The sequence below is a fragment of the Notolabrus celidotus genome, chromosome 4 (genome assembly GCF_009762535.1).
Source record: "Notolabrus celidotus isolate fNotCel1 chromosome 4, fNotCel1.pri, whole genome shotgun sequence".
NCBI classification, from domain to species: Eukaryota; Metazoa; Chordata; class Actinopteri; order Labriformes; family Labridae; genus Notolabrus; species Notolabrus celidotus.
Window position 1 is genome coordinate 19,192,377 of NC_048275.1, and position 21,378 is coordinate 19,213,754.

Consider the following 21,378-nt stretch of genomic DNA (forward strand, 5'->3'; position numbering starts at 1 on the left):
AGCATTAGCAGCAAGTGGCATTGTTCCTTTTGAAAAGGTGTTTGAGAACTCCAAAAAAGTTACCAGAGACAACCCAAAGCAAGAGCAGTTCATGACATGACCGACCTTTATTTGAGGTAGAAGACCAGGCTAATAATTAAACAGGATAGGAGTGCTCCAGTTCTGGTTCAATAAATACAAATAAATGACCATTAAAGAACATATCTCTTCCCTGAATCTTAGCCTGTTTCCCCTTGCTGTTTAGTTTAGGTGTGCAAAACTACACATTTCACAATGTAGAAATTGACCTGGTTATAACTGGTCATTGATCTCTAATCTAAAAGATCTGGATCATGCATCCCTATTTTCATTATGCAGATGATACTATGATGCATGGGCGGCTGTGGCTCAGTGGGTAGAGTCAGTTGTCTATCAATCGAAAGGTTGGTGGTTCGATCCCAGCTCCAGCAGTCACATGCCGAAGTGTCCTTGAGCAAGACATTGAACCCCATGTTGTTCAGAGGTGTGTGAATGTGAACGAATGAGATCAACTAATACTGATGGTCCTGCACTACATAGCAGCCTCTACCATCAGTGAGTGAATGGGTATGAATGGGTGAGTGTGACGAGTAGCCATACGAACTGGGGCTTCAGGAGATTACTATGAACATTTAGCTTTGCTATTTTACAGCATTTATAGTAAAAAAAATGAGCTGATTCATCTTAAGAATAATTCAAATGAAGAAACAAGAGACAAGGTTGCTAGTGTAGAAGCTTTTAGTACAAATAATAGAGAGCTTTAAGAGCACTTTTCAAACTCTGATGTCTCTTTACTCCCTGATTCTCCCTTTTCACCAACACATCAGCTATTTAAAAATCCAACAGTATTAATGAAACACTGAAAGGCAGAACAAACTTCACATTAAGCTGTTGACTCGTCCCTGCTGAACTAGTAGCCAGAAGCAAGAGACAGAAAAAGACGGGATAGCTAAGAGGATTGGCAAGAGAATAAGTAGCAGAAAAGAAAGGAGAAAATGACAAAGTGACAAAGTGACAGAAACGAAGAAAAGGATAGGGAGAAGAAGAGGAAGAAGGAGGAGGAGGATGGGGTGACATTGCTCCTGGGTTAGTGCTCCAAAACGGAGTGCTAAAATCATTTCAGCTCAGATAAAGCTCTGGCCACTGCCAGGCCGCCCCAGGATATCTGCCCTGCTCATCTGCCTCTCCAATGAAACGCCTGCACACAGGGAGCCCTCAGGCAGCCAAACACACAGATGTGAACCTACACACACACAAATGCAAATACACACTCAATCACTAACTCAGTCGGAAGTACGCACATGCACTGCTGTATCACATGTGTGCACACTCGCTGGCCTCACTTGCTGAGTTTGTCGCAGTGCAGTGTATTTCAGTTCAGAGAGAGAAAAAGTGACAGAGAGCCCCTTGGGGTCTCCTTCCTCCTCTGAACCTTCCAAATTAACGCCCTGCCACCAAGATTTCTACTCCTAATCAACGCTGTCCTCACCCATTTAAATCATCCATACTTAAACCAACAAACTCAACCCTGAACACCACATTAACCCTCCTTCTCTCTGTTCTAACCTTCTTAACCCTTTTCACCCTGCTGTCCCCACCTCTCTTTTATCAGATCTTATTTCCCCCTACATCCTATCAACTCTGCAGGCTATTTTTCTTCTGTGCAAAATGTCAAAATAAAGAGCCAATAGGAAAAACATGATAATATTTCAGTAATGGCACGGTTGGGATCCAGTTCAGAATGGGATCAGGGTCATACTTAATCTAATATGACCATTATTTTGTGGACTTATAATTTGCCAAAGCGGTGTATTACATGGTGGAATTCAATGCAAACCCACAACACTAAGTTGCTTTGAAACAGTCATGATCATCTCTGAATTCTGTAGAAATAACGTGTTGTCTGCTCTCCTGGTTTGGTTACACCTTTTATGCGACACCACATAGCTCCTCTAGTTTATATCTCCACCATGTGGTCCAGTGTTGTTGGTCACTAGTGCACAAATGCAAGGCTTTAGGCTTCACGAAGGGGCCGATGAGTAAACAACTATGTGCAGGTAGTGCTCATAGGCGTTGTAGTGTCATAGTGTCACATTGCAAGTAGTTTATGGGGTGTTAATACCAAGCCCTGATGATCAGGGTGAAAAACCAAAAATAGTAAAGGATGCAGCTATTTTTCAGATGAAGAGTAAAGGTTTATCTTGCATACCAAATTGTACATTAAATAAGAACTTATATGTTTCACAATTTAATAACCTGAATAGTCAGTTTTCTGTCAGAAATGTTATTTATTCTCATGAAGTAGCCTCAAAATTTTGATTATGAGCTGTTTATTTGTTTCAGTGGTGTCAGATATATATCTTTTTTCAGTTCTGGGCTGATGATCAGACAAAATAAGTAACTTCAAGGAGTCATCAGACATTTTGTGCACTTTTCTGACACTTTATGCACAAACTGTTGATTGCATTAAGACCCCCTCTCCCCTCCCTCAAAAGGCATATGACACAGGCATTGTGAATTATTGTGAAACCTAGCCATTTTCCTCATTCAAACTATTTTCTGTGTTCCTATGCAACACTGTCTCTGTATCCGACACAGACCAGCACCCTCTCGTTTACCTCCCTCACCCGTCTCTTTCCTCCCTGTAACCTCCCCTTCATATTACATCGTCGTCCTCCATCTCCCTCTCCTCTCTTCTCCCCTCAGCACCTCTTCACAAGATAGAAAGTCTGAGTCTCATGTTTAAGGCATAAGTGCAGTTGTTGGGCAGACTTCTGGATGTGATTTCTGTTTCCCTCCTCTGACACAGTATAACCCTTTTCTTTCTGCCCCATAGTCAGTCAAATTAAATTCAAATAACTTTGCGGTATAGAAAATGTAACTGTTCCTAGATCAGATGTAGAAAATATGTAGAGGCACCTAAAACTATATGCTACATACCTAACACTAGTCATGTTAAAGGAGGTGTAGCATGTATCTAAATATAGCTGAATAACAGTGCTGGAGGATCATTATTTTTAGTGATGACCACAGGCCAAAAACATGCTTGTCAGTTGATTGGTCATTCTTAATTGCCCATATGTGTGATTGCGTTCATGAATGGTTGCTTGTCTCTACACGTTAGCCCTCTGATGGACTGGCGACCTGTCCAGGGTGTACCCTGGTTCTTGCCCAATGACAGCTGGGATAGGCTCCAGCCCACCAACATCCCCAGGCAGTATGAGTGGTAAAGATAATGGATGGATGAATGATACTTTCAAATGACTTATGTCAATCTGACCATTTACACTTTAGTCCCAAGTCACTCTTGCAAAAGAAAACTTGAGCTTACAACATGTTGGTTTACACCCAAAGTGTATGACGTTAAAACTTAAGTATGATCCTCCATTTGTCCAGGGCTTTACCCTTAAACTGCCAGGCCAACCAGCGCCCAACAACCCGAAATATTTGAATACATAGTACAAAACTTTTTCTCCCTGGACCAGATTCTTCCATTGGAAAGTATCAATTAAAAATATCTTTGATCTTAAGAGAAACTTGTTAATAGACTGGTTGGAAATGGTACATTGTTCTGATTCCGTTCTCGCTTGCAATGATGGGTGTACCAATTTGTAAGGTTAGTAGATCGTCTGGTTGCCTGTTTAAGAAGGTGTCCATCTTATTGCCAGCTGAAGCGTGGTGTCCTCAGATCATTGAGACACCGGTCCTTTGAAGTTCTCTTTTGTTTTATTATCATTTAAAAATATACATATTTCTGCCGTTATTGAGAGGATAGGACAACGGAAGTTGAGAAAACTTGGAAGAGAGATTGGGGATGATGTGTCAGAATCAAACCCAGGCCACCAGTATGCTTCAATTACTTCCTTTATTTAGGTGTTGGATTTTGAGCATTTTTTTAAGCTGCCATCGTCATGATTGTGAGTGGAGTGTAAACTCAATCATCATTGATATTTTAATGACATTACGTGAAAGGTTGTTTGCCAAAAAACATCAAGACTACATCGAAACTACAACGTGCAGAACATACCGTGAACCTTAGCAGGCACAGCAGGTGCTAACATACTCAGATTGCAGAGGGCCGACTGACAGAGCTCCAGGTGTTGGTGTGTCCGCTCCTTCTACAATCTCATTTATTTGGAGATGGGTTTTTTGAGAAGTGCTTTTTTAGCAAGCAAAGCCTACCGGGGCACCAATTTTGGTTGAAACAACTGGTGTTTTTGATGTCAAATTGGGTGACACTTACATTTGAATGACCAGTCCGTTAAAATTTCTATCCTTGGTTGAGCCAGAAGTCACAGGTACTGACAGTGGAACAAAAATAGATCAATTTTAAGGATAATTCAGATTTTATTACAATTCAAACTGAAGTGAGCATTGACTTGGATAGTACAATTTAAAAAAGATTCAGAAATGATACATACTAAAATGAATTTATTGCATATCACCACATATTGTTCAGAGAGTTTGGAATAAATGATTGTGGTTTTTTCCATTTTCGTTTCACATTCAGAGAGAAAACTGCAGGTTTATGACAAGGAGGGGCTCAGTGGCAGCTGTCATGTTTTCTCATATTATTTTATCCTTTTCCCATGATCCAAGAAACAAAAACCTCTCATCAGTCATTCTGAATGTCTACTGTCCTTTTCCTCTTCATCCCTTATTTTCTATTTGTACTGACATCCCTCTCATACTCTTTTTACCCCTGTAATCTCTCCTCCTTTTGTCCTCACTGGCCCAACACTTTTCTCCATCTTTTCCTTTCTTTCTTCTCCATCCTTCACTTCTTCAATCCCTCCCACTGCCCTCTCTCTCTTTCTCTTTCCCCTGTCCTAATTGTTTATACATTAACATTCAAAGAAACTAGATAGCTAGCTGCAGGTGACACCCTGTAATTTGACATCCATGCCTTTCTCAGAGGAAGGACAGAGATGCAATCTGTGGCAATCTACATTGTGTGAGTGTGTGTGTGTGTGTGTGTGTGTGTGTGTGTGTGTGTGTGTGCGTGTGTGTGTGCAGCTTAATCTGGGGTTGTCACACAGCCCCATGCCACTCTCCGTATGCTAATCAATGAACGAAGCTCTGCAAAGCTCTCGTCTGCCAGCTAAACCCCACACCTCAGTGCTGATATGTCTATTAGCAACATGTCAAACCCCCGCTTTGTTTCTACCTCCCCCTGTCTCTCTCCACATCTCCCTCCCTTTCCTATCATTCCATCATTCCTCCTCCATTTGTATCTGTCTCTGTCATTCTTTCCTGCTTCGGTCTTCAATCTTTATTTTTCTCTCCTGCTGTATCCTTCACTTCCTCCATGATCCTTCTCTCTGGACTTCTACTTGTTGTGCATCAGATGTAGTTTAGACAAATTAACTCTTTCTTATGAGTCATTTTCTTCTGCTTCATCTTTGAGGAACATCGAAAATAAAAAAGTGTCACTTTTTTTTCCCAATATATCAACACTTTTAAGAGTTTTTATTCACTAACACTGGATGCAGATGTACTTCTTGGTTTAAGTTATGTGTCAAATTATCAGAGTTCATATGATACTAGTACCAAGATTGGTATTTACCATCAATACAGTGTTGTATGTAGTATCAGTAATAAGCAAGCTGCACCAAATTGATACCTGCATTTAATAGCCCCAATCATATGTATGGAACATGGTTGTAGTCTCTCAGACGTAACCCATTAGTTTCTGGACGGATATTCTGAATCACAATAATGGAAATGATAATGGCGTACTGGAAATGCTGACTCAACTTAACCTTCAATCAACCAAGACACAGGCCAAGAGGTGGAGCTGAGGAGGGCTTTTAGCCTCCGGGCTAACATCTACAATGCACCCACCTGTCTATCAACTCAGCTGTGCCCCTAATTATGCAAATGTATATGTAGCTCTTCCGCCTTATGTTGTCTTAACCAATGCGTCATAAAATATACCCCTCCTACAGTGGGTATAAATAGATCAACCCTTTACCCCAAACTGTTTTTTGAATCAAACTGTAAGCATGTTTAATTTGGCGTTAAAAATGGGCCTAATGAGGATGCCTTAACCTTTGCAGCCTAACTCACTGGAGACTCCAGGAACAGCCGTTTTTTGGCTCTACTGTTTTGGCTTCATTTTCCAAAACCTGAGGTTGCTGCTTGGCCCCGGCCCAAAAACCTGCAACTGACAGCTCAATTATTTTGAGCCATTGACCAACAACTATTATCTGGTGCTTTAGATGAGTCAATGTTTGTAAAGGTAGAAAAAACACAGCAGTCAGTGTTTTTCCACTGATATTATCCCAATTTTTAGTTGCACTAGCTCAGAAGGGTTACATGATATTGAAAAATACTCACTCAAGTGAGTTATCTTAATCTGTATTTTGGAAGGAAAGAACACTATCGAGGCACCTTAAGTTTTTGGTCTAGGTGATGTGTGATGATATATGGATAGGTGGCTTGTGCAAAAACCTGCTTGCTCAACATACAGTATATCATGCTCTGCTTTTCCAGTATTACATGTGCTGCAGTTCTGTCCTCTGTAACAGCAGCCAGCACCAGATGAGATTCAGGAAAAGTGTCAGTCATGATGTCAGATGTGCTGACAGACAGGGAGAGGAGAGACAAAATGAGTTGTAGTCACACATTTGTCTTAAAGCTTTTGCAAGATTTAAGGCATGACTGACAGACAGGCAGACAGGTGTAGAGGCAGGCAGACAAGAAGGCAAGCAGACAGTTACAGGGGCAGTTAGACAGGCAGTCAGCCCTGGCATTTTGCAGCAGATAAGTAAGCTATCAGAGGAGGGGGATAAATAGCAGAGTAAAGATTGGTCCCGGCCCCCTCAGAGAGGAGCGGGGGGCCACAATGCAGGCGTGGTGGGCAGATAGCCCCCTGCTCTCATTATACTCTGCCTAATCCAAAACGATGTTTGCTCAGAGAGAGAGAGAGGGAGAGAGGAGGGCCACGCTTATCGAAGCCCTGCACAGTCCTCTGAGCATGTGTGTGTGTGCGCGCGAGTGTGTGTGTTAAAATGAGCCTATTCCAATGGAAAAAGGGATCAGGAGTGTCTCCAAGGCAGACTCTGTTGGCTAGAATGTCGATGCTTATCACACGTTGCCTGGCTCTTCTGGTGAAAGGCGAATAGGCTATCTAAACTGTCTATTCACAGCAGTTGTGTTTACCATAGCAGCCAGGCAGATTGATCGATTCATAATTGCTGTTATTATACACACACTGTTATTAATAGTTTTTATAAACCTAACATAATCTGATTAATCAGGGGTGCAGAGATCCTTTAAGACCACAAAGCATTCTCCTTTTTTGATCGATTAGTATTTGTTCTTCATCCACGTTGACTTGTGTTTGCATTGCAGCTTTTCTGCAATCACCTGACTGCAGCAGGCACCTGATTAATATACGGCATGAGGGCTCCTTAAAGTCTGAAGTGCCTCTATAATACTTGGTGTTTCGCCCTTTGGCAGTCTAATTCTTGCTGCTGATTACGCCTTTCTTTTTGTTATAAGGAAATTCTTTTGAGGCTGGATTATTTGATTAAGATCTTAGACTTGTACAGATTTCAGTATCAACATACTGTACTGACTGATGAACATTCAGCCCCTCAGTAAGTCCCAGAAATTGTTTTGAAGATTTCTCTGAAGCTGAGCTACTTGGAAAACTAATTTTTAATCCTGAAAATGTTGTTGGAGAGGGAATGCTTGACATAAAATCTTGCTTCTCTGCTAATCCATCTCTCTCAGATGTTGTAATTGGCATTTTTCATCGAAGGAGTGATCGTCTACATACTGGGTATCTAGTGTGTATCTCTGACTTTATTTAGAGACTGACCATGCACCTTTACCACCTCCCACTGATCAAAGGTTATACAACCACCCATGATGGGTGCTGATATCTTGCACATCTGGGGAAAATTTCTGTACAGAACTGATTGGCTCTCAAAGTAAAGTCCCGCCCCTTCTGCTTACCAAAACACACGTTTAACTCACTGATAAAACAGCTAAGTTAGTTTAGCATCTTCTTATTTCAGTTTTGTAGTGGACAGTCACAATTATGGAAAGTTTTGTTATTCCTATGCTAGTGTGTGTTGTGTTTCTTCCCAATGTTCGTCCTCTAATGTGCTAACTTGGCACATACAGCGTTGCAGGTGCCAACAGCAATCTTGGTGTTATGCCTCATTTTTAACCTTTGATAACTAATTCTAAGTAAAATTCTGAGGAAAGTGAATAGTTGTATATACAATTGACATGAGAAATAACTTAAATGACAGAAACCATGACTGATAAAAATATCTTTGATGTGTATTTTGATTTTAAAGTTTGACCCATGTCCCATCTGTTTACATGGAGGAGGTGGGGTTTAGAACCAACACTGTGGTCAGTCAGTAGAGGGGGATCTGAATGATTTGGCTTCAACTTTGAGGAGCTGTTGTGTGATCCATCTTTGTTGGGTGCTGCTATGAGCCCCATCTAATCCCAAAGTGTGGGTCGGGACCCCCTGGATTTCTTCCAGAATGTTGTTTTTCAAAAGTTATCTAAAAATAGTGCATTTTACACATCATAGTAAAAAAAATATCGACAAAAATAGTAGCTAAACTTGAAATAAAACCTTGAAAATAGAAAATGTAATGAGTTTTCTGCCTTTCTTTGTTCCCTGATGACTCCTAAGTTTAGGGTTAGTGAACAGTTAATTATCAGAAGCATCAGTAGCAGTAGGTTAATTCATAACGGCACAGGAAACACAGCCACATGCTCATGTAGGTAGGCAAATTTTCTGCAGACCAGCTAAATGAAGCAACAATAAAACACTTTGAGGGACAGTGGGGGTCGCAAGTCTTTGGCACCTTTATTTTGAGGGTCACAGGCTGATAAGTTTGGGAACCCGTGGTCTATGGTGTGTATCCTCAAACCAAATCTTCATTTTACGTACAGAATTTTCGACTTAACACCTCAGTTTGAAGAAAAAAAAATCAAAGATCTGCATATATCATGATGTAAAACTGCTTGACTCTTTCATGAAGAACAGTTTTAATTAAATTCCAAAGATGTAGCCTTTAAAATGAACCACTTGTCTTGTAAAACTTAAAACGTTTTGTCACAGAACTCTAAGAAGATCATTTGTAACCCCTTTACCACCAGTGTTAACTCAAACTACATGCAACTGGTGCTACTGTGCCCCACTGTGGTGATCAACAACCAAACATGCATGTACCTCTACTTACAAATGCACAAGCTTTTACCTCCATATGCAACCTTCTTCAATCTTTCTTTCTCTTTTTTCATCACACACACACACACACACACACACACACACACACACACACACACACACACACACACACACACACACACACACACACACACGCTCCTCACATCAGCTCCTTGGTCTTGTGAACTGTGTGTACCCTGTCTGGGCAGGCCCGAGTAATCCTGGCCTCCACTAAAGTAGCCGTGTGAGAGGACAGATTGTCAGTTGATCATGGCCAGCCGAGAGCCTTATCCCTTATTGGATCGGCCATGGAGGAGGCTTAGGAATTATCTGAGGCCTCGCTTAATGTGGAGACGGATCACCGCCAGAGAGCCACGGAGCCTGAAGACACACTGGGCCTTGGGGGAGAGGAAGACACTATATATATGTGTGTGAGTGTATGTGTGTGTTTGTGTGTATCAGTATGTAATAGTGATAAAGCCACGTGTGTGTATGTGTGTGTACACAAAGCAACATCATGGCCCACTTAACCCCATCTTGACACTCTCCTCTCTCTCTCTCTCTCTCTCTCTCTCTCTCTCTCTCTCTCTCTCTCTCTCTCTCTCTCTCTCTCCCTCACTCTTATCCTTGCTCAGTCTATTTTTTTGCTTTCCATTCCTGTCCTCCTCAACCCCTCCCTTTTGTAACTCCTCTCATTCAGATTTCTCCTCTCTCTCTTAACCGCTCATCTCCTTGCTTTATTCTCACTCTTCTTGATCTCCATGGTATACCCCCCCTTTTCTTTTTGCAATTAAATTGCATCTTATTTGTGACATCTTTAGTTTTGCTTGATTCTCCATCACAACTGATGACTATTTAGTGCCTTATTAATCTCTTAAATCTGAATAAAAGTTCAGATTATCAACTTTTATCTCCACACTTGACTTACAAGTTGGTCTGTGAACAATAATGCACAATTAAAGAGGTAGTAACTTGTGGCCCTGAAGCCTCCAAATACTTAACAAAAGCGAGCCACACTTCAAGAATAAAAAAAATAGATGAAGCTCCTGAAGACTATGACATCTTTACATGTAGAAGTTAGAAGATGGGTTCTGAGGTTGACTTCCATCCAACTGGCCTCCTCCATCCTACCAGACTTTTTCCCTTTTCCCATTCTCTTCATAGTTTACATTCACCTTCCTTCTCTCTGCTCTTCAGTACAGTGCTTTTTGAATTACTCTCCACTTTTCTTGCTCCTGAACTATCTTTCTTGCTTCACATCTTTTCCTTTTTATGGCCATTTATTGCAGCCTTTTGTCATCAGCAGGTGACCTGATAGAGGAAGATGAAAGAAAGGCAGGATAAAAAACAACTTTTTATTCTCTGAGAACAAAAGAAATGGAGCTAAATCACTGCTTTGATAAGAAAACTATTGTCCATCACTTTATATCTCAGAGCCCTCCTGGGTAACTGTAAATACAGCAGCTTGTAATGAATATCATCCATTTATAAAGGAAACACAATGGCCTTTTAAATGATCTGTTTTAGTCATAGTAAATGTAGAGTTGTCAGAATTCCACAAGTACTTGTCTCTGAACATTTGGACCACATGAAGAATGCTTAAACTCTATTGTCTTTTAACCTGTCTGCACAGCAGCAATCAATATTGCTTTCAGCACAGGCTCACTTAAGCAGATCCTGTTATCTTTGAAATGAAAGTGCCCCGGCTCTGTTTAATTAATTGTTGGTACTGAGAACAGAGCGCTGCCCTCATCTCACTCAACTCGGCTTAGCTGGTGAGTTATTTTAGGATGTCTTTCCCCAAATAGCACCTGGATCTCCTTCAGGTATTTGAAACAGCCCTCGGGATAATTCTCTCCCTGCTGTCTGATCCCTGAAATGGCCTGGTATCCCTCGGGAGGAGCCAGAGGATGCAGATAGGGAGAAGGATGTCTCAGTGACCAGGTTACCTTTCTTAACCTGTTGCCACTGTGGCTCAAACCTGGATAAGCAGCAGAAAACTGAGGGATGGATGGATAATTCCATCCTGTGCATGTGATTACTCACAGCTACTGAGGCCAGATTAGTGCTCCCGTAAGTGCTGGAGTTCCCAGGGTCAGGCCCAGGTCACCAGGATGTGGAGGGATGAGGGTTTAGGACCAAGGCGTTTTACAGTACTTCTACCAAGAAATGGGATTGCTTCAGCAGGCTTCCAACTTCCAGTACTCCTAACATGAAAGCAAGTCATCAGAACAGGTTTCCAAGAAGTTACAGGATCAAGAAAATCCTGGGCAGCATACAGCTAGCTACAGAGCTCATGCCCTGTATTCACTGTTTCGTCTCAACTTTAGAGTAGGTAGTTATTTACAACTGGTACAGTGAGTGTATTAGTCATCAACCAAGTACTTAATCCCTAACTTTGTTGTATAATAGATTAATCAGTTTGAGTTGGGGCCTGAATTTTGGCACTGGATTGCAAGAATTACACACAAAATAGTAAATTCCTGCAACTCTGGAACTTCTAATGCAGGAAAATCCCACACAAATGTCCAATATAATTCACACAGCCTTCATGTGTCACACAGCAAAAGTTTGCGCTGTTATGTGCATGACAGATGGTTGGAGAAACCGCATCACTGTGCGTCATTTGGGCTTCAACTCCACATCAGGGCAGGTGGGCAGTGAGCACAGGACATTAGAACGCTATACCACAGAGTCAGCCTCCAATTTTAAGACTTGAGCCCAGATTGCCTTATTTATTCATGTGATTCTATCGTTTTTATTGGTTGACTGTTTTCTGATATGCGTTTTAAATGGAACCTTTATCATTTTATCATTTTATCATGTCTATTCATTGTACCATTTTTACTGTTAGATTAGTTTTAGGGTATTTAATAAAATAAAAATAACCAGGTCCCCAGACATTGCCAGTATTGTTCCTGATGGGCTGGTTTGCTTTTTTCTACGACAAATGAAGGCATCAGCATCTATTTTAGTTGAAGTCATAACCAGATAAAATGTCTGAACAGTTTGTTTAAGCTTCCACAAATAAAAAAAAATCCCCCCCCATGTGAATCATTTAGAAGGGGGGGCGGGGCTGAAAGCTTAAAGACTCTAATTTGCTTGAAGTGAATATCTGATTCTGCGTGTCATCGTCTAGAAATGCTTAAGCCTCTGGGAACAACCACCAACATTGCGTTAAGTCTCTATTATCATCACATGGCCTGTTTTCCCGCATACAGCCAATGTCTGCTGAAATGCTAGCAGACCATAATACTCAGACTTTAAACAGAAACAAATCCATTTCCATCACCAAAAAAAGTGTAATATGTTATTTAATGCAGAATCTTTTGATTGAGATAACCTTAAATTAAGAACAAGCAATTAGTCTGACAACAGTTGAAAATTAATCATAAATGCAGTTAGTTTAAAGAGACTTCGCAGCCATGTGGTACAAAGCTTTTTAAAGAGGGTGTGAAGGGTTTGTAAAAGAACAGTATTGAAATCTCCTTACATAGACCTAACAGACAAGTAAAACCCATATGCACCATTACATTTTTAAGCAGCACCTTTTTAGCAGACAGACATGCTCTTCTCACAGGTTCTCAGTTATTCCTACACTGAGAGGCCAGAGGCCAGTTAACAATGTTTCCAGCTCACAACCTCAATAAGTTGCACATATGGTTTTTCAGGGTAACACCATCGGCTAGGTTTAGTGACTACAAGTGATAACACACACACACACACACACACACACACACACACACACACACACACACACACACACACACACACACACACACACACACACACACACACACACACACACACACACACACACACACTGCTTCCTTTCCTCATCTAGTAATTGAAGGTGAGAAATAATTTCATTATCCTCAGGAAGAGTAATCTGCTCTCTACTCCTGATCCCTTCATTTCCTACAGTGCACCTCGACCTGGGAGGCTCTCACACACACACACACACACACACACACACACACACACACACACACACACACACACACACACACACACACACACACACACACACACACACACACATAAAAAAAAAAACATAGACACACACAAACACTCCCACTTAAAGTGTTTTTTTATCACCCTGGGCTATTAATGTTATTGGAGTTGGGGATTAACCATCAGATTCACATATGCTTTACAAAGTTTTATTACCAAGTGATGTCGGTCTTGCTCTCTTTCTCTCTCCCTCACACATACACACACATACTCATGAACTTGCAGAGACATAACTTTGTATTCAAGAGGGTTAATCTAGTGTGAGCACCAGTTAATAAAGAGGACCAGGCCTCCAGCAGAGGCTGTGAAATCATGGCAAGAAATGTCTCTTATAGAAATGGACATTACAGGTACTGGACTGAACTTTCTTTTGCAAAGTATCATGTTGTTGCAATTTTTCTTTATCATTGTACATGTGGCCCTTGTTAGCCTAAATTCTTCATGAAAGACCCTTAGGATGAGTTGGTTTTAAAATATATCTACTACACAGTCATGTTATAAGAGCAGAATGAAATTAAAAGGATGTTAGAATATGGGGGACATATTTAATCATCTTCCTCTGCTCATCTTAACTGAACTGCTTTTAATGTTGCATTACCACCCTCTGCTGTTCATCTCCCCAAGATGTTCTGGGCTGCCCTTGATGTCAAGTGTCATGGTAACACATCCTCAACAGAGGGAGGGGGGAGGGACTGAACTGACATTTCAGTGGGTAAAGGTTTGGAGGGAGATACCATTGGGTTTCCTGTGAACACCAATCAAAAAGAGAGTGGTTGAATTGGAGGTGGCAGCTTAATACCTAACATATAGTACATCAATTCTAAAGGATAAACAGAGATTAAAGGTAAACTGATGTCTATTCCCGGTCCGGCTGCAGGACAGGGCTTTAACCATTTGTTTCTCTGTGCCTGGTGAATTCAAGGGATTGAAGTAATCGCTGCATTTATTTATCAGGGTGACAAAAGTCTAACCACCATCCTTGATCTGCACATCAGCTTTAGAAAACAGATTGAATTTTAATTTAATGATAGTATTATAGTTGTATAGTTGTTAGATACAGCCTGATCAGTAAACTGGACTATGGACTAATCATTTGGTTTGATGTCATGTTAGATGTTATTGCTGCTATTCTTTGTTAAGCTTAGTTATCAGGGAATGGAAGCCATTTAGATGAGAGTATGCACAAAAATGAGAAAACACACACGTGTGAAGATACAGCTTCATACAACTCTACATACCGTAACACAGGAAATGTGTAATTTTCTCTTTACTTCAAGTCACTCTGGGGAGTTTTTAGCAGGAGGTAAAACAGACTGAATTTTCAATGGATGCCTCTTTATGACTTACAATAAGCAACAAGACCATAGGTTACAAGAATTAGTTGTTTCTGTGGCGAAAGACAAAGCGTTACATTTAATGTCTGCAGATATTCCTTGGACACATACAGGAGAAAATCAGTTTAAAAAGAAAATATCACTTTGTCCACATGCAGCGCCAAAACCACACAAGCAGCAGAAGGTTGCTCACAGGAGCTTTAAAGATAAATCTGCCAATACTGAATATTATTGTTTTTCTCTCCATATCATTTGCAGAGATAAGAACACAGTGAACCACCTTGTTATATGTGATGATTTTTTTTTCATTGCTACAGCACTGTTTGGTCATTTAATTTTTTGTCAATCTGCATCATTAATACTCACTAGGATATGAAGTAGTCATTTATTCACAGCTGAAAAAGTTCCACAGATATACAAGGTATACTCCTGAGTAGGGGTGGGCGAAACTGACAAAAAATAAAAAAATAATATTTGGGGGAATTTGCCAATGATGTTATTGATGACATTTTGCATCACTCAAAAAATGTGTACAAAATTATAAAAATGTGTGTGAGCTCACTTTTGTTAACAATATGTTAGATGTTCTGAATGATGTTAATAAAAAACAATTATTTAAGAAAAACAGGTATTTATCAACTTGGGCAGTACAAAAAAGCTACAGCTACAGTTCTGTTTTTTAAAAAGTTTTAATTGGATTTATTTGAGAAAAAAAGACAATGGCGCCCTACAAACCCTTTAAATACATTTTCAGTGAGATCAAATGAACCTAAAAAAAATGTAATATAATTCCAGACATGAATCAGATAATGGTCAATTTATAATCACTTAAACACATATCATGTAATAGATTCCAGCAGTTCTCTACACACAGAATACAGCTAAAGCACTGTCTGATGTGTCAGCTGACATATAAGTTTCTGTTCTGTGCCTGAAGGATGGAATTTAAAATGTCACCATATTTAAGCCGTACATGTCTTCAAACTCTCTAGACTCTCAGTGAAGCTACTCTGACTGCCACTATGTGTGTGTAAGTATGCGTACGTATATGTGTGCACGTACGTGTGTGTGTGTGTGTGTGTGTGTGTGTGTGTGTGTGTGTGTGTGTGCGCGTGCGTGCTGTCAGGCCAAGACGTAGAAAGCGTGTTTTTTTTTCTAATGGGGAAAAGGAATATTGGACATTTATCAATAGGCATTATTAAATCCTGCTTGCTTGAGCTAATCTTGGTGGACCGGAGCGAGGTGAAAGAGAGTGAGCGAGAGAGAGGGAGGGTGAGTGAGGGAGATAGAAACAGAGAGCGAGAGAGCAGTGATGTCTGCCCCACGAGGTGAAGAGAGACCGCCTGTAAGCCGCTTATTATATCGACTACCACCTTTTCTCTCTCCTCCCTCCCACCCCAGTTTTCTCTCGTTACCTCGCTCATTTTCTATCTCTGTCTGCCTCCCTCCCTCGGCAACTCACTCTATATCCCCTCATTCTCTTTTCTCAACAACTCCCTCATGTAAACACGCACACACAAGGATTCAGGCGTGCACACACACATACACACAGAGATGCGCCAAGCCGAACCTTGGTGTTCAAAGCCAGAAGCAAAAAGCTGAAGTTTTATTCAAATGGATGTTTACTTTTTCTACTGCCAGGATTTGTGTTTTTTGTGTTTATGGATGAGTGTGTGTTGAGGAGCAGAGAGAATGTAGCACCAAGCATGTGAGTGTGTGTATGTGTGTGTTACATGCACGGCAGAAGGAGAAGGGCTGACAGTAGGTGATAAGCCAGACAGGCCTGCACGCTGTGATTATCACCCACCGGACCCCCTGTCACACGTACACACACACATGCATACACACACTTGCATACACAGTGCCCAATGAGAGAGTGTGTTGCAAGGATTTAGGATTGAAAGAGTGACAGACAGACAAACAGAGACGGAGAAGCCTTGGATCACAGGCAAGGTGGATCCACAAGAGAAGCAAATGAACACAGACTGGGAAACACAATGCATCAAATTATGTTTCACTGAACACCCATTGTTTTTATTTTAGGCTTGATGTCAATATTCGGGTTATTTTGATGTTGAGACGCTGGAATCAAAGCACTGTGTTACACTGCAGCTGCTAGACAAACACCTGCGGACAAAGATCTGTCGCTGGAATAGATAAAAATTGCATAGTAGCTGAATGTCTAACTCTTCCTCCGTCTCTTTCTGACACAGGTGTGTGGCCATCTGAAGAAGTGATGGCTCATTACTGTCTGAAGAAACGTCACATGTTCAAGTGAGTTTTTCCTTTCAGTAAACTTCCTCTATCCACATAAAACTACTTAGCTGCTTCACCAAGAAAGAAAGGACGAACTGCTGTGGTTGTGTTTATTGATAGTATTCCAATATAGTCCCCTCTCTGGATCAATTCGACATAAATAATAAATAACATGTTCACTGTTTAATAATGAAATCAGATTCAGACATTCAGAAAAATGTATTGCATAATGACTGTTCTTCAGGAAAGGACTTTGAGCATGAAGTAAATCCGATGCTCAAGCTGAAATCAACTAAGAGCTTTGTCAGTGGAATTGGTTTTAGGTATTAAAACTCAAGGTTTATCTAACAAGACTGCATTACCTGTGAGATGTGTACATATCAGTCTGTCATAAGCACCAGCTGCTATCTGGACATAAAAGCTTTTCAAACAGACAACTTCCAGAATGTTATCTGTATGTTTGCCATTGTGTTTAAGTGTTTAAGTATAAGGGGCGTCTATGAGAAGGTTGGCGGTTCGATCCCAGCTCCGGCAGTCACATGCCGAAGTGTCCTTGAGCAAGACACTGAACTCTGAATTGCTCCCTCTGTTGTTCAGAGGTATGTGAACGTGAACGAAAGACTAGAAAAGCACTATATAAGTACAAGTCCATTTACCATTTACAGTTGTGCTCATAAGTTTACAGAATTTGTGATTTTTTTTTTGGCTATTTTTCAGAGAATTTGAGTGATAACAGAAAACTTTTTTCACTCATGGTTAGTGGTTGGGTGAAGCAAATTTTTATCAAACAACTATGTTTACTCTTTTTATATCATAAAGACAACAGAAACTACCCAAGAAACCATAAATTCAGCCAGGGTATGTACACTTATAAGCACAACTGTATATCAAAGGGTTTAAGTCATCTTACATCTGGACACAAAGAAACAAGCTAAGCATAAGTTGGTGGCAGCTCAGCTTACAGCCCACAAAGCTCCAACAAGTTGGGTTTGGTAGACTTGTTTTTATTGAGAAACTTCTTTAAAAGCTACTAACAGATGACTTTCAGAATGTTTCCTGTAACTTTGCCATTGATTTAAAGGAGCCCATGTGGATTTTAGAGCTGGGCACTTTCAAACATCCAGGGGCAGCTCAGCTTTCAGCCTCTCCTGACAACTCGTGCCTTCCTATGAACATCAGTGAAACACTGATATTTCAGTGTGTAGCTGCATTATCTGTTTAAATATCCAGACCTTAGTTAAAAATTATTCTGCAGGGTCAAACTGAGACAGGGTTTGTAACCAGCTCTGTACACTTTGTGTGCTGCTAAAAAACTGAAGTGCAGAGAAAGCACTGACAAAATGGGAATAAATACATGGTCTACTGGACTAATGATCTGAAACATCCAACTTTAGGGGTCGTCCTGTAAACAATGTGTTGCTGTAACACCCGAAAGCGTTCCCATAGCAGAAGAAAACTTTGAAGAATTAGCTTTGAAAGTGTTTCTGCTGTTGAGTAGCAGAGACACACACATTAGCAGTGGGGAATCAAAGTAGCAACCTTGGAAAATCAAACACACAGCCGTTGTGAGATAATTCTGCCAGTTGAGCATTTTTCAAGTATAATTTTACATTTAAACCTGTCCCCTTTCCATCCTGACCTGCCCTAAATGCTTGATACTTGTGCCATTCTGTACATTTCCATGCCACGGTGTGTTGTTCTGTGCTGCTCTTTCCCCTGCTCTCTCCACCGCTGAGCACCGGCCTGCCCTCCGGCACGGGGCTGAAAAGCACCCCGGCACCTTTGATTTCCACTCAAGGTGGAACGTCACCCTTTGATTTCCTGTTTTAACATTCAAGAGGCGGAAGGCGAGGAAGAGAGGGGTATTGATCAGAGCAGCGAAGTGAAGGTCAGCGAGAGAGATGGAGGGAGGCAGAGAGGGATGAAAGAGGACAGGACCAGAGATGGAGGGGAAGGGGGATGAAAGGAGGAGAGGATAGAGAGAGGGGTTGAATGAGCATGCAAGCTACAGGACTGTGTCTATGTGTGTGTGTGTGTGTGTGTGTGGTGTGTGTGTGTGTGTGTGTGTGTGTGTGTGTGTGTGGTGTATAGGTGTGTAAGTGTGTAAGTGTGTCTGTGTTTTCTCAGATCCCCGCTGATTGAGCTTGTGCTTCTCAATGTTCAGTATTCAGCTTTCAGGTTGATGGTTGAATTGATATTTCTTACCCTGCTGTGTTTACTGTGTGTGTATGTGCATGTGTTTGTATGATAGCATGAGTGAATGAGTGTGTATCTACTGTACTGTATGTGTGTGTGTGTGTGTGTGTGTGTGTGTGTGTGTGTGTGTCTGTGTGTGTGTGTGTGTGTGTGTGTGTGTGTGTGTGTGTGTGTGTTAGTGCTAAACTGCTAGTTTGGGCTCAACAAGGTGAATCTTATTCCCTCTCTCCTCTCTGTCTCTCAGGGGTGCAGTGTGCGAGTTAGGAGGAGGTATGACTTGTCTTGCTGGGCTCATGGTAAGCAACACACACCTGCACACACGTATGCACACACAAACATAAACACACAGAGATATCTTCAGGGGAAGTGACTTGGCTCCCCTAATGAAACTGACCCCCACAAATCAATACACAAACAGCATGGGCACACAGTATCCATACCTATTCATATACATATCATGCGCTGTTTGTGTGCCAGTGTGTTCATGGCTTCCTTCCTTTACAAGTGTATGCATGCACACACACTGACCAAGTTAGATTAAGAGTTAACCTAATGCCACATTTAAAGAACAACTGATGTTTTTCTAAGCTCCAAAACAGTGAAACATTTCTTTAGGTTTGAGGTTTGTCCATTGTGCAAGTTTAAGTTCTCCAATTTCAGGTTCAAAAGTTGTACCAGTGCTTGTTTGTGCTGAACACGAGGCCCAGTTACTATAAATCCTTAAATATAAACCTATTAACCTCTAATTGCACCTGTTTTAACATTCCTTATTAATTCTGTCTGTTTTGACCTTATCATACTCCTTTTATTCCATATTTTATTATTTGTTTATCTTATGTTGTAATTTTTCTTGCATATGCTCAACATTATTATAAATTTGGGCTTTGCTCTCAATTTTCAAGTCTAAATAAAGAGAATATATATCTCTTGGGATTGTATTGCTCAGCTGAATAAGCAACATAGATCGAGCACGTTTTTGAAACATTATTATCCTTTTCCCTCCTCTCTTACTTCAAGACTCTCTGCTTGTTAAAAGTTGCTCTTAGCAGGGTTGTTAATTTTCTTGAGAGAAATGAATCAGCTATGACTGTGGATGTCTTCTGTCAATACATTTAGTTTTGATACTAAACTACAGAGAAGTTTCTTTCAGGATTACTGATGGGTCTTGTCACCGTCGTACCTGGATCTTGATGTCCAGTAAACTGGTTGTAAGATTAAAGGCAGATTGTGTTGAATTAGAAACCGTTTTATCAGGTTATCAAGAGATACAGTAGTAAGCAAAGCAGTGATTCCAGTTTTCAGGAATAACAGAATTAACTTTTTATTAGGAAAAAAAAACATTTTTATATTTTTCATTATGTTTACTTACACAAGCACCACACCACCTGAGCTGTAACACCTAGCTATGTGAAGCAGCTCGGGTCTTAAGAGCTGTCTTGTATTGCCAGGCACGCGAACACGCGCACACACACACACACACACACACACACACACACACACTCCGATATACCTGGGTCTGTCAGCCATAGGGTTTATTAGCTAGGGTCTTAAGGGCCCCTCCACATAGCAGGCGTCAGTGTCCGATCGATCTGCTAGATGCCATTCTATGTGATGTGTGTGTGTGTGTGTGTGTGTGTGTGTGTGTGTGTGTGTGTGTGTGTGTGTGTGTGTGTGTGTGTGTGTGTCTGTGTGTGTGTCTGTGTGTGTGAAAAAGCCTGGTTTTATCTCTTGGCAGTCACTACACCATGTTTTGACATTGGTGGCTTGAGATGGAGTCCTTCATTCACACCTCTCCCCCTCCTCATCTTTCCTTCATCTGCCACTGACACCACATTCAAGTTTTTTTCTCTCTTTTCCAGAGTGAAAGGTTCATCAAATAACACTTTAATTGTTGCAATTCTTTCCTCCCTTCCATTCAGCTTCTTGTCATTCTTTAGCTTCTGTTTTTCACAATTTTAACCCTTTGATCTCCCTTATGTTTGTGTGCCCTTTTAAACTGCCCTAAATATTCCACAATACTATTAAAATAAGTTCTCTGTTATCATTACCACAGTCTTGACTCAGAAATCACTGAAATCTTTCATGGCAGGTGTGAAATCTCATGTAACGGCCATTTCTGAATCATTATTAACCTACTATATCCCTTGTTGTCTACTTTGTTTTGAAAACTATGATCTCTTTGACATGCACCATCAAGCCAGGCAAAGGTTTTTAGCCACCCTTCCAACATTGCTTTGTTGCTATTAAGCTATGAATTTTTACCTCTCATCCCTAAATTGCTCTGTAGCTTATTGAAGATCAATTCTTATTTTACCAGTTAGCTTGTCAAACACTTTTAAAGGGACATATGATTCA

At 40.8% G+C, this 21,378-nt stretch overlaps 1 protein-coding gene across 1 annotated transcript in view; it reads left to right on the forward strand.

Moving 5' to 3' along the window:
• camkmt (calmodulin-lysine N-methyltransferase) overlaps positions 1 to 21,378 on the forward strand; it is a 124,141-nt gene that overhangs the window by 71,738 nt on the left and 31,025 nt on the right. Inside the window, exons 5-6 of the mRNA XM_034681870.1 lie at positions 16,785 to 16,845; positions 19,268 to 19,319. Coding sequence (XP_034537761.1) covers positions 16,785 to 16,845; positions 19,268 to 19,319 — 113 coding nt within the window. The remainder of the gene's footprint in view (positions 1 to 16,784; positions 16,846 to 19,267; positions 19,320 to 21,378) is intronic.